This window comes from Colias eurytheme, chromosome 6 (genome assembly GCF_061535395.1).
Source record: "Colias eurytheme isolate Ceu_HAF_F1 chromosome 6, ilColEury1 Martin Lab GWU primary, whole genome shotgun sequence".
NCBI lineage: Eukaryota > Metazoa > Arthropoda > Insecta > Lepidoptera > Pieridae > Colias > Colias eurytheme.
Window position 1 is genome coordinate 10,378,585 of NC_142985.1, and position 18,338 is coordinate 10,396,922.

Sequence of the window (18,338 nt, forward strand, 5' to 3'; positions counted from 1 at the left end):
ACTTTTGTCTTAGAGATAAAAGGTACACATCATAATAATTTAAATGAAGGTAAACCCAAAATTGTGATCATTTATAGACTGTGTATATGTGGAGCTGGATAGAGATACCATCGAATATTTTAACCATTATAAAACTATTAAACTATCCTTTCCCTATCCCGTCATTTTAGCCTCTCCAAACATTTTCATAAACTTTTTTACTAGTGTAAAGTTTCATTGGTCTTTGGCACCTGCGTAAATTAAATAATAAAAACAGATGGTAACAAACGAAAGTGAATGAAATCGGATAGTTCATGACCTCATGGCTCATACATAACTAACCCTTGCGATAACGTATCTATCATGTGACTTTAAAGGCGGCCGTACACGGACCGCTCGAGCAGTTAACGGCTGAGCGACGTACACGAACGGCTCAAGCGGTCGGTGTCAACTGCTTGAGCCGTCGGTTGTTGACCGCTCGAGCCGTCGCTACCAACCGCTCGAGCGGTTGATTTTTTTGACTAGTCAAGTCATTGATTTTCAGGGGGGGAGGGAGCCGTCGACGGCTCTAGCGCAGTCAACGGCTCGAGCAGTCAGTGTATGCCTCACGACCGCTCGCGAGCCGTCAACGGCACGGTGGAATTTCGTCATGCAGTTGACGGCTTGAAGCGGTCGCGACGGCTCGAGCCGTCACGTGTACGGCGGTGAATGAATGCCTATAGTTCACCGCGCGGTCGCGGCTTCAAGCGGTCGGTCTCAACCGCTTGAAGCGGTCCGTGTACGGCCGCTCTAAGTACTACTAAAAGTGTACGCTATGAATATGCTTATAAATAATAAAAATAATACATATATGAGATAAATCATAAAACGTTCTCTAGAGTGTTAATAAGTATAATAGATAGTATTATAAAAAAAAAGTAGCGGTTTTTAATAATTAGGAAATAATTGTTACAAGAGCCCTATTTCATTAATTGAGAAGTTAAGGAGCACGTCGACCATAATATTTGTGATAGTTTATAGTGGTAATTCGCATTGAAAAAATAAAAATATACATGTAGTTACGGTACATTTACATCAAACGAGCGAATGCTCCTTCTAACCATACTATGTAAAATTCCTTTAGTGTAAACAGGCGAAGAGCATTCTTTTTGGTTCTTAGTGCGTTCGAATAGATTCTATGAAATGTTCTCATACTGAACAATTCTGAATATGAGTTTTCGTTTACACTAGAAGATCACTAAGAAATGTTCTTGCACTAGCTCTAGCCAGATGTAAATGCACCCTTACGCAAAGTGACAAGCAATGGCCGCATGCCTCAGTGAACTATTCCTTTCTTTATTTCAAAGGTATGTAAGATAATATAGCAGCAACACAAAAGATCACACACAACTACACTTTCAAAAAGCCTAGATAACTAAAAGAATAAGATACAAGAATAAGGAACCGCGTCACTAAAGCTTAATTACATTAGTTTGTTAGTTTGTAATGATCATACATATTCAAAAGGTGACCCATGTATCGTAAACTGGAAATTAATACACAGGAGAAGAAATTCATTTGAATAAAAGATTATTCTAATAAATGGTAGGTACTTTGGTTCACGTTAATGGTTGCACCTAATTAATCAACCGAGCACAAATACGTAATTTGCACCACCTACCTATTTTCCTAATTTTTCCTGTGTGCATGTACCTTAATATATTATGTCGATATTATTTGCTACCTACGTTGATTTTCGTATTGCACTAGTATTGCATTAAAATTAAAAGAAATAAGTTCATCGTTTTAAGTTCTTAAGTCATTTTTAAGAATCATTGTTCTCACTAAAGATTTCTATATTAAGCTATAAAGTGTATAATAAAAGTAAATAATCTATCTAGGTATAAGGGCATTGTGGTTTTATCCAACGTTTATCAAAATATCAATTTTCGATGTCTATTTTGCGGTAAATTCAATTTAATATAACGCTGTTTACCTATTCTATGTTGTTAAAAGCTTTTCTGATTAATTATAATAATGTTAAAACAAAGTGCTTGCCGCTATGCTAGGCCATGTTACATGTCTATTAGACCGGGAGATACTGACACAAAATTTCGAGTCATTTGTAACAAGGATGGCGGTTCTACAGGGGTCTTAGTACGCAATGACAAAAAGAAAAACGATGGTGTGAACGCTGGTACCGGTGGCTTAGTTGCGTGGGCGTTTGTCGAACTCGTCGGAAAAATAGCGAAAGTCAAACGATTTGTAACACAAAAATTTTAGAATTTACTGATAGCCCATAAAAAAGAAGTAGGCGGTAGTGTCATGCCATACTTTTCCGGTGTGACTTACAGCCCGCCATACCGACGCGAATGTGTTGATTTAAATAAAACAATTATTCAACCATTTGTACCAGGCTAACTTTTGCACAGGTAACTATCGTCGTGCAGCCATTTACGAAAATCGCCATGCCATACTTTTCGGACGATTCCAAATGGTCGCCATACCGCCGAAAATCTGCAAAAAATTTTTATTTCGCCAAACTTTTTGTACCAGTATTGCATTTGGATTTTTGGAGAGTATTTGATAAAATGTGACCATTATTATATTTGCCATACTTCTAGTAGGGGGAAAAAGTGCTGTCATACTTGAAAACTTAATTTATTATTAATTTATATAAGTGAAGATTTCCAACACATAGATCTTTGAAATTTTGTATTTATATTTGTTGATCCTCAAACTTACAGGAAAAATAAGTGCCATACTGTTACAAATCATTTGACTTTCGCTATTTTCCGACGAGTTCGACTAACGCCCACGCGACTAAGCCGCCGGTACCAGCGTTCACACCATCGTTTTTCTTTTTGTCATTGCGTACTAAGACCCCTGTAGAACCGCCATCCTGTTACAAATGACTCGAAATTTTGTGTCAGTATCTCCCGGTCTATATGTTTATTTTGTAAGAATAAGACATTAGAAATTTCAGTAATTAATTAGGTATTGTTATTTGACACAATCTAGTTCTATCGAGCTTTTATTATTATTTCTGCAATGATAACAAACAATATAATATGTTTTAATTACTTGCATTTTCAAACGGATCGATATTTCTATAGATACCTCGTTTATTTTAAAATATATGGAGATGATAATAATATAAAGGCAGACAGTATTTATTTAGGGTGTCTGATAAAAACTCGTTTTTCTTGAAACATATTGTAGGTCATGTTGTACCGTATCAGCTTGCTTTATAAATTTGACGACACGGCGGTCAAAGGGCTTCCTTACCCGGATTTTACTATATTTGTCTCTCGTTCACACCATTTTGGAATTCCCCTTACATGACAAGGACACAGCATTGTTAGCCAACCCTCGTAAGAGCCAGTTTTATCGCATTCAACAGGCGACAATATTCGTTCTGTTACAAGTAATCTGTGTTTTGACCATGAAATAAATTGAGGGCTCATTGGACAAAGCAATGTGAAATATGAATATTCATGAAACTAAGGAATGAGCATATTTGGTTTTCTTGTTGGTATGTGAAATACTTTTAGTGTGAAATGAACAGAATAAACTATTGATGTTTTGAAAAATTGTGTTAAAATCAATAAGCAAGCAGACAGATAATAAATAAAATAAATAAATAAAATAATAAAGCTTTATTTGATCCATAAGATACAGTTATAGTTTCAATTACAATTTAAGTACAATATTAGAACAGTTTATATACTAATCAATTTAATATAATTTAATAAAGTTAAATTAAGTACTAGGTAGGTTTCTATATGGACCCCGTACGGGTAAAAGCCGACACAGACAGATAATATGCTGTGATAAATATTGCTAAAAATAATTAACTCTTATAACGTGTATAATATTTTTATTTTTCTAGGTATTGTAGTCTAGTAAGTATCTAGGTATAATATGATTTTCACGTTGATATATAGATAAAAGATTCAAGATTCAAAGGCTTAATAAAAAACGTTCACAACTTTTTATTTATAATACTTAACTGATATGTACGTGGATTATTGGATACTAATAATCTTATAGTAATTCATAGATTTATGCAACACGCACAGTCGTTAATTCATTTCTCAACTGTAAATATTATTTTAAGTTTAAAAAGCCTTGACATCTGCCGATTTATCAAACTGAGAATCAAACAAAGCAAAATGTCATTACTTATCGGAAATTAAAAATTCAAGCATCTTTCACGAGATAATCCATTTTATGATTATTCTTTATGCGCGACAACGCAACCAAATTAAATTTCCGTCGCAGTTAGCTTTGACGTATAAATGGAGAGCTGTTATAATTAATATTTTTACTATATTCAGAACTTTCATGTTAGTTTTTATCCTTACAATATTATATAAAAAGCATTTATTAGAACTATTTGTGATTTATTTGACTAAAGGAAATGTAATTTGATTTGTAAGCAATCTATAAATTGAAAAGTGCATGAAGTAAAGCGTATACCTAAAAACAAACTTTATAATTAATATAAATAAAACCTATTCAAACAAAGATTCTAGTTCGAATGAGAAATTAATGTACAAGATATCTAACTCTTATTAATAGAAAAAGTATCGATTCATCGATTCAGGAAGTTTATGCGAACAGAGACAGACACTAGGTATCTGTAGTAAAAATATTTACAAAGACAATAAAAACATACAAATGAAATATGTTTACAAATACTTTAACTCAAATTAACGATTGATCCAAGTAACTTTACCATTATTAAATGCGACATAAAAACCACAAATATAATTATTAATTAATCGATTGTAATAAAAATTCATACTAAATACACGTGCACAAAACACGTGTCTAAAGGAAGACCACAAGGGAGAATGTCCGATATATTAATAGCACATCAATAGCCATTCAGTACACTATTATATTATCTGTGGCCATACTCAATAATACCAAAATGACCTTGGTTAAGAACGCGTGGTGTAAATCATAGAGAATGATAAAATACAAAACAAAGATCGCTGTCAATACTTCATGGTTTCATTACCCATGTGTGCGTAAATGCACACACAGACAGCCATTCAGTTCCACTTACGACCATTTAAAAGACATGCTGGTTCACGATTATATGGTGGCATTTTTATTGATTTTATATAGCGTGAAGTTGGGAGCTGGTAAGTAACAATTCTCTGTAAATAACACTCACTACACTCTGTCCATTATATTATTTGCTTTTTGACAGCTTCATGCCTATGAAGGATTGTATTGTCTATGTTAAAATGTCATACAAATAATTATTGTACTTCATGGACAGGCCCTGCTCACTTAGTGATGTCTACACAGAATTATTCAATGATGGGTCGATAATAATCGATAGAAATACTCTGTAAAATGTATCCGATACATAAAAACTCTTCTATTATGTTATATAATTTAAACATAAAGATAACCAAATTGTAAGATAGAAACCAATAAATAATAAAATATTAGTTTAGTTTAGTTTTAACATAAAATGCATAGATATGTGGTCTTATTATTACATATCTTATTAGTATGTTTACGTTGTAATTATTATTTACGTACCTGATTCGATTTATGATAATATTTTGAATTTATAATTGAAATGGTATCACAATCGATAATCTTTTGTACATCGACACTTCTGGTATCACCCTTCGAACTGTCAAAAAGCAATTCTTATATTGGACAGACTATAAAAACGGGACAGCGATCTGTTCTTTCTTATCAAATTGAAGATTTTGTTATCGTTGTTCAAATGAGACAATGTGCATTTGAAAATTAATTCATTCTTTCTGAAACTCAACTTTGAGAGCTTGCATAACGATACCAGAATCATCCCACTTAAAATGTCGCGAGTGTAAAAATCTCAGCAAATATCACACGTTCCCGTCTCACCAAGACGTTAATTATAATATTTAAAAACATGTTTCCTTAGTGGCACATTTCCTTTGCTTTTGACGTGTCGAAGTTTCCGTGTCAGCGCATAATTTTAATTCGCTCGTTGCATTCGACTCAATCCTGCCAATAGCGCTGTGAGCTACAGCAAAAACGAAATCAAAATGTACTCAGTTAACGGTGCATTTAGACCAAACGAACATACAGCTACAGCTAGAGCAAGAGCATTCTTTCGTGATCTTATAGTGTAAACGAAAGCTCGTATTCAGTGTCATTCAGTAGTAGAATATTGCATAGAATATTTTCCAACGCACTAAGAACAACGAAAGAATGCTCTACGCATACACTAAAAGAATTTGACATAGTGGGGAAGAGCTTATACAGACGCTCCGATTTGGTTTGATTAGAATGAGCATTCGCTCGTTTGATCTAAATGCACCGTAAGAAAAATGCTTTCATGGAGTAGGTATACTCTCCCTTGAGGCGGCCGCTTGTCGATCTTTATTAAATAGAAACTGCTTGGCTAGCACTATAATTTTCTGTACTAAATTTTGCTAGTGTTACAGACTGTTTTACGTTAATGGGGATACATTAAATTCAATTAAACATTTTAATTCTTCTAAAATTTTAATTATTTACAACTATAGATAGCAATTAAGTAACATTATTGTTACAATATGAATTATTCTTGTTGATCCTGGATAACAAAGATAGTTTGGCTCTATATCTCCAATTTACTGTTTCATAGAGGTAGTTGGATGTCAACTTGTGAATACTGCTTCCAGGTAACCTTAGTAATTTGCAGCCTGCGAGTAATCCTATATAATATAAAGTTCAAGAGTTTAGGTATGGGTAATGGGACTCAAATTTCATTTTAATTAAAAGTTATCTTTCGTCACTTGTTTATTTTGACAGTTAACATAATCGAGACTTCAATTAATTGACGTTTTTTAACTTATTATAATAAATTAATCTTATCTTTTGATTGAGTTTTTATGACCAAATGCTAAAAGTATGTAGATTAAAAAATAAAAGACAATTTTATATTATAGCTCTACATAATTATTAATTATTATTATGTGAAAATAACACGATAAAAATTCTTGCACTATTTATTTTTTAATGAACCACTCATTAATTCAATTAACAAAAATAATTTAACCAGCGAGCTACATCTAGTCAAAACTTTCGCCAAGATGACTTTCATTAATTATTATTAGCTAATTTTTTCGGAACGGAATAATAAGACTTCGTATATAAAAATAATTCTTCTCAAAATATTCTGAGAATAGAAAAAAATGGTATTATTTTTTCATTTTGGATAAAATCGAAAGACAGTTTCAATTTATTCTATTTATCTTTTGGTTCACCAGCAGAGGTATAACTATTTTTAACACTTATTTATTTTAGTGTAAGCTTCATATTTTATTATAAACCTTCATAGTTTAAGTCAACTTAATTTAAATTTTACCGTAAAATACCTACCTATATAAGGTACCAGATTTTGTTTTCCATAGCCAGAAAAGAACGGATTTTCACAAAGTTTCACAAAGTGTTGTGACAATGTACACATGAACATTTACACGCAGGTAATACGATTTACATGTACAAGGGGAATGTAACTGAAATCAGGTTTTATCCGGATAACATGGAATTGTTCGAGCTGTCATGACGTAGAAATCGTAAAAGCATTTACGATCCCCGGCGAGCCAATACCGCCTTGGAGGGTTTAATTTACCCAATAAAACTGTATAAATAGCCGTGATTGCTGGAGATGGGTTTATTTCCTTTTTTTTCATATATTTATAGAGCAAACGTTGAATGGAGCGGGTGAAGTAAAACTTAGTTGTTAGAACTGATGATTCATTTATTTGGAGTTTGAACTAAGGTTTGCTTAAACATATCATTTGCTATTTTTGCATAGCCAAATACAATAAACATACAATATAAATACTTTGGGATAATCGTTAAGAAGTTTCACTTCTGACACGTGTGCTCGGCACACACGCTCTTTTTTCTACGAGTGGATATTGAATAGGTACGTTTGTATATATTGAAGGGACCGGTCCCTTCAATGTACGAACAATAAATTATCAAACGATAACAAATAAACATAACATAATATTACCCTTAATGTAAAGATAGATAGAGCCTTTAAGGCTTTTTAACTTTCATAAATGCATCTAAGCTCACCTTCATATAAAATTTATTCAAACATAATACCTGCATGTTACCTGATATAAATTAATTAAATTTATTGTCTGTGGACAGAAAATTACCCGCAAAGGCTGCGGTTATGAATAAATAAAATTAATATTCATATAAACGGCTTATTACCTACAACGGTGCCTATGTATTCTTTACATGTATCTTAACTATGTGCGAATAATAATTTTTACCAACCAGGCATCGTGTGTATTAGAGGTACTTTCTGAAATAAAAAGAGCGTGTCAGAAGTGAAACTTCTTTGGCAAGATTCAAAGATACCAATATTTCAGTCATCTTACTCCATGATGTGACGGTATTGCCTTGACGCGATCTTGAAATTTTACTGTCAATGCGCCTAAAAAAGTTTCACTTCAACAGCATTTATATGGAGAATAACCGTGAATGAGTACATAATATGTATATATGTATATGCCTTTTTTAGCCTATAGCTATAATAACGTGTCTATTTATTGAAAATGTTATTAACCAATTATCGGACAACAACATCCTTTCAGCTCCACTCATGGTTAAACCTAATTTCCTCCAAAGGCTTTTAGCTATTCCAAAGTTTTCATAAACACGTTCAGTTTTTTAAGAAAATAAAAGTTAAACAGGGCTGCTATCTATTTTGTTAATGAATAGGACATTGTTATCATGTTGAAAATCATTTGAAAATTCTTTTAATGTTGGGGGATGGGAAAAGTTTGTATAGACTTCTTTTGAAATTAAATTATTACCAAAGTTATGGGGCACCTTTCCCTAAAGAATAATGATGATATACATTTGGCATGTACATAGTTAGTAAATACGACGTATTTTTAAGTTCCTAACTTCAAAAATATTACAGCATACTGTCGTGTAATCTGACTATTATATTACCCCATTGTAACGAAACTATTTTAAAATATTTCTTGTAAAAATGCAAATGTTTAAGCTAATAAGCTAGCTCTTATCACGTCTTAATATTGACACGCTTAGTAATATTTTAGTTATGTAATGAAGACGACTCGATTACCATATTCTTCATGGTCACCGCGTTGTTCGTAGCAACTGCGTAAATAAGGTCTATGAGGTCTTTTCTGGGCTAATTATTATAACTATATACAATATTGTATGTATAGTGCATACTTCTGTTTAGAATATAATGTTTAACATAGCGATTGACGAACCAAAGCCAAATAAATGGATTAGCGTGTGTTACATAATCATATAAAAACAGCAAATGTTTAACATTAACTATATGGATGGTAAATATTAAGTACGGTACGGAGATTATTTGGAACTAATTGAGGAACATACATTTTAAATAATCCATCATTTAACATAAGAACACTATGTACTTAAAATTTGTGTTTAGTTATAAAGGTATGCAATATTAAAAATCTGAGTTAGATTTTTAATATTGCATTTATATAAAGGCGAAGTAAATTGAAATTCTACGTAATAAAATAACCACGTCCACATTTCTAATTATCGCGGCATTCAAACGAATAAAAGAAAGTACTATATCGCTGTATAAACTGCAAACTCAGCGAAAATGCAAAGTTTACGTAGCCAAGTAAACCAGATTAGTGCGGCGTTTCCCGGCAGGAAGAAATATTAGGTCAGCTGCCTTAATAGCTCCACTGATCCAATAAGCGAGTGTGCTGAGTTTCTGTCGGTATGTCACTCGATTTATTCATCATTTACTTGGCCCGTACTTAATTGGCACGTTGGTTTAGTAGTTTACGTGTTGAAGACATGTAGTAAACAAGCCTAGTTGTTCACGAGATCGTTAGTTTGATTTATATAATGATCAAAAGACGCTTCTTGGAGGTGTCTTAAAAATAAAAGAGAATAAAACAAATTGATTTTCAACTGCCTATAAGCCTCAATGTTGTATCTATACCTTCTTGATCACACGTGTAACTAAACTATAATTAAATAATAACCATACATTATTGACTTAATATTTGATGCTATATAAATACTCATTACTTAGCCGTATTTTTACATTTCTTGTATCTTTTCCACGAATACGACTAGTATAAGAGCCGCGGGCTCAAATCAGGCGGCGCAAATTGGGAGAAATGAACGATTTTATCTATCATTTGGCCAATAACATTCCAAGTTTTAGTCTGATTGGTGTTAAGGTTTTTCTCTTGTTTAGGAGATTATTTTTCATGTTTAAAATACGAAGAAATATACCAACTATTTCTTGCGTCCATTCAACTGCAGGCAGTCTAGACTGTAGCTGTATGAAACTTTGTCTCAATTTGTAGCACAATTTAATACGAAGCTAGGTTATATTTATTTCTATTACATCTTAATAATGATGAGAATTGTATCTAAAACAATTGTAACGAAAAAAGTTTAAATATTATGATAAAAAGTTTCTAATTACGCAATATTCAATAGCAAGCTTGAAAGCAGCCGTCCGTACGTAAATGTTAAAGGTAAAGGTCGTTTTGAACACTGAAAATCCTGTAAAGAGTCTTCACAATACAATTTATTCAAGCAATGACTGTATTGAGATCTTAGCTCGACATTCACTAAGAAAGAGCGATTTATCTAGAAATTATATTTCCACGAAGTGTTTACCTTAAACCTGAAATAATTTGGGAAATATAAAAACATAATACTGTAAGTTTGGGACACTTTTTGTGTTTAATACAATACAAAATATATAAATCTTTGAAATAATACAATTTATATCTTTTCCAGGTATTGTATATCCAAGAATCTATGTATAATAAATAATGTATTATCTACTTATTTTATTTACAAAATTGCTTTTTATAATATCTTTAGCTATTTTTTCGAAGCGTTTTTAATATAATAATATAATATAATAAATAATAAGTATCACGTCAACATCCTGCTTCGATCATCGGAGCAGAGCAGCAATGAAAATGTTGCAAAATATTCCTTTGTGAGACTAAGCGGGTAAATACTTCAAGTTTTGGTTTACTATCCTAAGATTCATTTACCGAGTGGTCTATCCAAGAATGAGCTTAGGAGCAGAAATTTGTCATGACCTAAATAAAATAAGGAAAAATACTTAGGTATAAAAATGATTTCATTTCGTTCAATTAAACGGCACAATTGCACCTATTTAATTGAAACAGGATATTTATATTATATACTTAATATATTCTTAAAGGTATATTTACATAATGCATGGAACGTGGCTAGCTAGCTACTAGTTCTATGACGTGGGCAAATTCAATTATTATAAATACATTATAATATTCAATAGAAAGATTATATATCCGCTTCATTAAACTCATTTATACTTGTAAAAAAGAGCTTAGAAATTAAGCACAGACTCTTATTGATGTGAAACATCTATTAATTATTACCTTTAAACCTAGATTTCTTCTTAGATCTTTAAGTTTCAGTGTTTTAATCAAAATAAAAAAACATATTTTTTTTTATTAGAGAGATTAAGATCTTAAAATGAGCAATAATTTTTCCAATAACAATATGACATAAATATTTATAGATTTTTAAATATTTGATGCAATACAAAATATCTCTAGACTTTGTTAATGATTAACATCAATAACGTCTAAGCTTTTTTCAGAGGAGAATGCGCTTACACATGTTAAGTTTCCACAGACCAGAGCAATGAACTACTGTCTAAACTATGTGTTTCATCTCGTAATTTTATCAATTATAGTGTGGTACTGGCACGGATGGATGGTTTGTAGAATTCATCTGTGATCTAGTCTTTATAATATATGGCTATGGCTCAATTTTCACCTAATAAGTTATTACTTATAAAGCAGAAGCTTAGCAGAACTGCGACAATACCTCTATTTCTATACGTCTAAGCTTACAGAATTTATTCTAACGGGTTAAAATAGATGCAGGTTTTAAAAATCAAACGAGAAAACATCAAACATTTTTAAATTGATGTTGTATTCTGCTGTATATTGTCACAAAACATCAGAAGCTGTCCAATCGAGCGCTTCTTCCAAGTTCCAATGAAATTTATTCAGAGCAGTTTTATAGATGACTTACGTTTTCCACCTAGTTTACGTAACCATTCGACTGTAAGCTTTCATACTTCTTTATTTTTCAATAATGTTTATTTATTTGTGCTTAATTTATATCCATATTTAATTATAACTGATGACGCATGGATGACACAGCTATGTGTTTCTTATACCTAGCTCATAATTTCTAATACTATTTTCACTACATAGTATAAAACAAAGTCGCTTACTCTGATCCTATGTCCCTTTGCATGCTTAAATCTTGAAAACTACGCAACCGATTTTGTTGCGGTTTTTTTATTAGGTAGAAAGATTGAAGAGGAAGGGTTAAGTATATAATTTATTAGGTTTTAGACAAAGCGGGAGAAGCCGCGGGCGGAAAGCTAGTAAGATATAAATAAAAGATAAACTTTTCTAACCCTTTTCACGAGAGTCAGCTTTCTTTTTTTTATTACTAGTTTTATTGCTATCAATGCAATATAAGCATAGCAATTAAAAAAAAAATCAAATTTTCATTAATTGTCCTAAAAGTTACGTGAACATTCATGGGTCCTATTATAAGTACACTTTTACGTTCACTTTTTATAGAGACTGGGAATGAAATTGGAAATCGATATTGTGCGAAATTATTCCCCGCAATGTGTTTAATGAGGACTCTTTTATGTTAATTTTTCGTCGCATTGAAAGGCACTGAATATTTTAATGATCATACTTTTTTATAGCAAATTTTGCGTTACCTACATTAAATGTTTATACGCATAATATATTTCTTGATGATCATGATATCATTCATTCATATTCAGGCAATCATGATACGGTTGCGTGTCACTAAACTATAACTTTATATAGTTTATAGACAAAAGATATGTAGTAAAGTTCCGAAGTGCTAACATTAATTGCATTCATCTCTCACAGGCGTCGATTAGAATTCCAAACGCTGATAGTCTCCATTAATCCGTAAATACAAGACAATCCTGGGTTTAGGAGTCTCGTAATACCTAGAGCTACGTATGTGTTTGATGAAGCTTTTCGCTTCTATAAATAAAAGCAAGTATTGGGTGATTGTTTCAAGATACTTATATTTTCATCAAGGAATCAATACTTAATACATATTATAAATGCGAAAGTAACTCTGTCTGTCTGTCTGTTACTCAATCACGCCTTAACTACTGAATCAATTTGCGTGAAAATTGGTATAGAGATATTTTGATACCCGAGAAAGGACATAGGATAGATTTTATCCCGGAAATCCCACGGGAACGGGAACTATGCGGGTTTTCTTTGACTGCGCGGGCGAAGCCGCGGATGGAAAGCTAGTTTATGTATAAAAATAAAAGCTAAGACATATAATTTCACATCATAAAGTATTCTAGATGTACGGAATCAATCAACATCCAAATCAATATAACTTATGATGAGAAACGATTCTAAAATTACTTTTAAATTTATTGAGAACACAGCAAATATCCTGATGTTCAAAATATAAAAATAACTCCCTTTCATGTTCATAAGAGCCAGTAATATTTACACTAATAGCAAATAAAGCAACGACAAATAGTTGCAATTTCCTCACTGGAATCATGGTGTTGTATTATTGGCAAACATTCTTCAGAGTATTTATGTTACTTCGAGTCGCACACATTGATTTCATGTCTTAGATGAAAAGTTTCTTGTTCGTGTGTGTTTATGTGTGTGTGTGTGTGTCTTATTATTTGAAAAACATAATCAATTTCTATAACTATTGATGGCTAATCACTAGTAACTATGATTACGAACGAATCGAAGATGGACGAGCGACATGCATAAGAATTTGTAAATATTTTTAGTTTAATACAGGAAAGACCGAATTGACAATATTAAACCGGAACAGTACTTCCTCAGAGATAAGTATTTTTCGTGGTAATCACCTACGATATACTAGTTAAAAGGATACAAATGGTGTGTGTTTTTGCAATTAGTAACATAGTTTTGTTTACTGATACTTTTATCGAATATTTAACGCGGTATCTATTATAAAAATAGTAGGTAGGTACTCATAGAAGTAATAATATAGATAAAATCATTACCAAAAGTGTATTAAATAAATCCATTAACATTCAAATCTATGAATTATGAAATTAAAATTTGTTTACCCACCTCTGAGAAAACAGAATTTTCCGAGGGAAATATAAACCAAACAAGGAGCAAAATACATTTGTAGCCGAGGAAAGTTATTTGATTTGTATCGGAAAATCAATCCAACATTTTGCATTCGTTCTAACCTTTACAATATTGTAAACAAAACAGAACTGAAATACATTTCTGACCTTCACACAACATGAATGTTTGTTATATCATAAAAATATTATATACCTAAGTAAACAGTATTATATATAACAGAATAGTTCGTATTTTGTCAACAAGTATGTAATACTGAGTTCGTGAAGCCTGTAGAATATAAACAAGAGCTTATCTTTAATTATATTTTCACCTTTAATTATATTTATCGACAAGCGAAATCGCTTGTAAAAAATATTTATCAATCCTGAATTAAGTCTTTATATATATTTTGTTCCACAGCTTGGCGTCTTTTATTTTAATTACGTAAAGATGATTCCTACTTTTAATCAAATTTGTTGTTTTTTGTTATAAAATATTCAAAGAGGAAAGAAAGTTTAATCTATTCATTAATTTATTTAGCTGAACTGCTAGTAGGTATTATTCTTCAATGCGCAAATTGTTAACTCTATTCACAACTATTAGGAAAGCTGTAAAGTGTACCAAAGTAAGTAAAGTTAGTTTAGTAAGTATTACTAAGTATGTAAATAGCTAGGTACTGTATACTTTATTTATACTATGACTATTTTTATAATAAGAGAAATCATTTCTGTTTAAATTTCTAACTAACTTGTGTCTCATAACTCAATGGACTTTAAAGTTTTATTTAGGCTTTAAATTCTAACTATAATTCCAACCATCATTTTTTACCATCTCAGTTCTATATAAAACAAATATTTTTCTATACAAAGTATATTATTCAATCATACGAGTAATTGTATCAATGCAATAAAGATTACGTGAATAAACGATGCTCGTATCAGTTACAACCGCTGAGGTTGCTCACTGACCACATAACAGCCTGGCGATCAGCTGATATTACATACATTTATATTTTATTGGTACCCCGCACACAAATTACCCGTAAAAATTGTTTATAGAAAACTGTTAAATAAATATTTCACGACATTTTTCACATGCGGCTCGATCTAATTCCATACTAAATTTTCTGCTTGTATTTTGGAAATCAAATGGCTGATATACATACCTATATGTATTTCATTTCATTTCATTCATCATTTTTCTTATATAGATAGATAATTAACACCCAGACACAGAACAAATATCGATGTTCATGACACAAATATTTACTCGGGGTGGGAATCAAACCAACGACCTCTGGCTTTGAAGGCAGGGTCCCTACAAACAGCCAATCGGTTAGTCGCAATATTCACCATCCTGCCACTCATTTATTTGCACACAAATTAGCTGTAAAAATAGTGAAAAAAAACTGTTTATAGGGCCCTCTTCACAATGGGCAGCGTTGGGCTAGTAGAGGCAATCACGATAGTGTACGATACATTCACTTACTAAATCTTTAGTCACTTTTTCTTCAGAAATATTGTCTTTGGCTAGAGAATCTATAATAAAAATATTCTGAATATAAATAGAATAGAATCTTCTAATAATATCTGCAGGAGTAAAATTTTATTATCCAACATAAAACAGCGTTTATTCATCAATACGATTGAGAAAAATATTACATAGGCAATAAAATACAATAGTATTAAACATAATAAATATTCATTTTACCTTCATTGTATTCCTACTTCATCAATATTGAGGCGATTTGCTGAAGAAATACGAATTAGTCTGGCTAATTTGTGAATTAAACTTAAACAATTCTTAGAAGAAAAGACTTTGTTAGTTAGTTAGTTAATTATTTTTGTGGGAAACTTGAAACATTTTTCAAATAAAAAGCCAATTTACTAATTGTATTAACTAATACCTAGTTGGAGAAGTAAATTAGGTATTTCTTACCTAACTGTTTCTGAAATTAGCCGGAAATATTCTGAAGTTATTATTAACGGTAATAGAAATACTTTTTCAAAAGGCGGCAACGATATTCATTATCTACACTTCAGAAAATTTTAGTAAAGGTACTAAAATTTTCTGAAAGTCAACTTATTCAAAATAGTGAAAACTTAAGCAACAATAAAATCAATAATTTCATCAGATCATAATCACAAACTATCTAAGATCTAACTTTAGTTAAATGAACTATGTACATAGTTTACAGGCGCAAAACTTTCGATAACTTATATCAATTTGATGACAAAGATGAAAAGAGAAAGCCTGAAAGAGAAACTGAAGATTTTTGTTCTAAATTTCAGCCAAACACAGTTCAGATATCTTGTTTCTTGGAACTGATATAATCTGATACTTTGTCCGTTACATTATATGACTCTACTAAGGAAAGAAAAGCGAAATAGTGCGTAAGTTCGTTTGTCTGAATTAAATATATTTTTCAGGTGTATGAACCGTATCTTGCTCTATTCCAGTTGTATTTTTTAAAGAAGTACAGTATAAAATATAATATTGTAAAACAAAACTTTCAAAACAATAGTTCATAATGATTTATAGTCTAATAAATGATGAAATTTTCAACAATAGCTAAAAAAAATATAAGATAAACGTTACTGTAATTGAAAAGGTTTATTAGTTTGAAACTTTGTGAAATTGATTTTTGTAGCGAAAAGTTTATACAATACGAAGAAACTTCTGTCAATTTTTCAATACATAAATTCTACTGTGATTTTTATCCCGAGTCGTGCTCGTCAAAAGTTTCGTTTAAAAAGTTGTAACAGCAAATATTACAAAATTATAATTAATTTTCACCCATTTTATGTAAAAGGGAAAGTACAAAATTTTGTAAATTTTATACAATACATTTTCCAAAAATCTTTCATCATAATTTTTAATCCTTTTGTTGTAGGTATTAAGTATAGTTTTCAATTAAACATTTTAATTTTAATTTTATAATAGCTACATATTTTTACTACTTATGGAATAAATACAGCACGATAATAATTCTTAAGTAATATCGTAAATATCGGCTACCCATACAATAAATTCTCTACTTACCTCATTTTCACTCATCATTGCTTCACTACGGCTCACCAACTATCCGATGACTCATACAAAATGTGGGAATATTGTTCAGATTGTTTTTTATCATACGTTTTACTACAGGGTATTTCCATTCCGATTTATCATTATATTTAGGCATTTGTAGTATACACGCAAGGCTAAATGGGGAGTGGAAAAATACTCTTTTAGTCTACTTCCAAACACAATGTATTTTATTGCCATTAATATTACTTCCAAATTCCTTTCTCGATACTAAATTCTATCTCCTTCTTCAGGAGGACTGAAAAGGGTGGCTGGCCTCTTTAAGTTTAGTCGTATTGACGATAAAATCTCGTAGGTATCTATTCTAAAATTAGTTTTCATAAACAATTACTAAGATATTTTCAACTTTATTGAACTGATCTTATAACAAACATAATAATATGTAAACAATTGCGAACTTTAAACTTAAAAGTGAAAAGTGAAGTCCCGTGTCCCCTAGTGGGGTAAGGGGCAGATGCATTATTCATACATCTGTTTCACTGATCGATTTTCTTTAGGGACAAGTAGGTGATCAGCCTTCTGTGTCCTGCCAGACCGAGACATTTTTTTTTCTTCGTCTCCACCGGGAATCGAACCCAGGACCCCTCGGTTCTACGCTCACGCGTCAACCACTGTACCAAGGAGGCGGTCATATAGAACTTTAGACTTAGTAAGGATGAAATGGTCAATGGAGGCTTGTTTGTTCTAGGTACTGCGTCATGCAATAACGTGATGTAGGTACACATGTGCACGAGAATAATTACGTGATGTAGATTCAAAGATACCTAAATCGTCGCCTTACATAATAATATAAACTAACCTGGATCAGGCAGCAGCTTTCCTTTCAGCTCCACATCACTCTCCGCGGAAGTAGCCCCGTAGTTCTTGTAATTCTTACCCGAAGGTTCGTCGAACTTCGTCACCTTGAAGCGTTCGGACATTTTCACTATCACACTACACTGATATGCTTGAAGATATGTTTGTTTATTGAACACACCACAGTCGATTGTTTATAACTTCATTTTACACGATATGTATCACTGAAAATACATTTTCATTAAAATTAGCTATGACTTTCTATGCCTG

General features: G+C 31.7%; 1 protein-coding gene across 2 annotated transcripts in view; it reads right to left on the bottom strand.

Annotated features, from left to right (window-relative positions):
• The window catches only part of kcc (solute carrier family 12 member kcc), a 270,331-nt gene that overhangs the window by 244,560 nt on the left and 7,433 nt on the right, over positions 1–18,338 (bottom strand). For both annotated transcript variants that reach the window (XM_090103126.1, XM_090103124.1), the window contains exon 2: positions 18,073–18,292. In XM_090103126.1, the coding sequence (XP_089959252.1) occupies positions 18,073–18,193 (121 nt within the window). In that variant the 5' untranslated portion in view covers positions 18,194–18,292. The remainder of the gene's footprint in view (positions 1–18,072; positions 18,293–18,338) is intronic.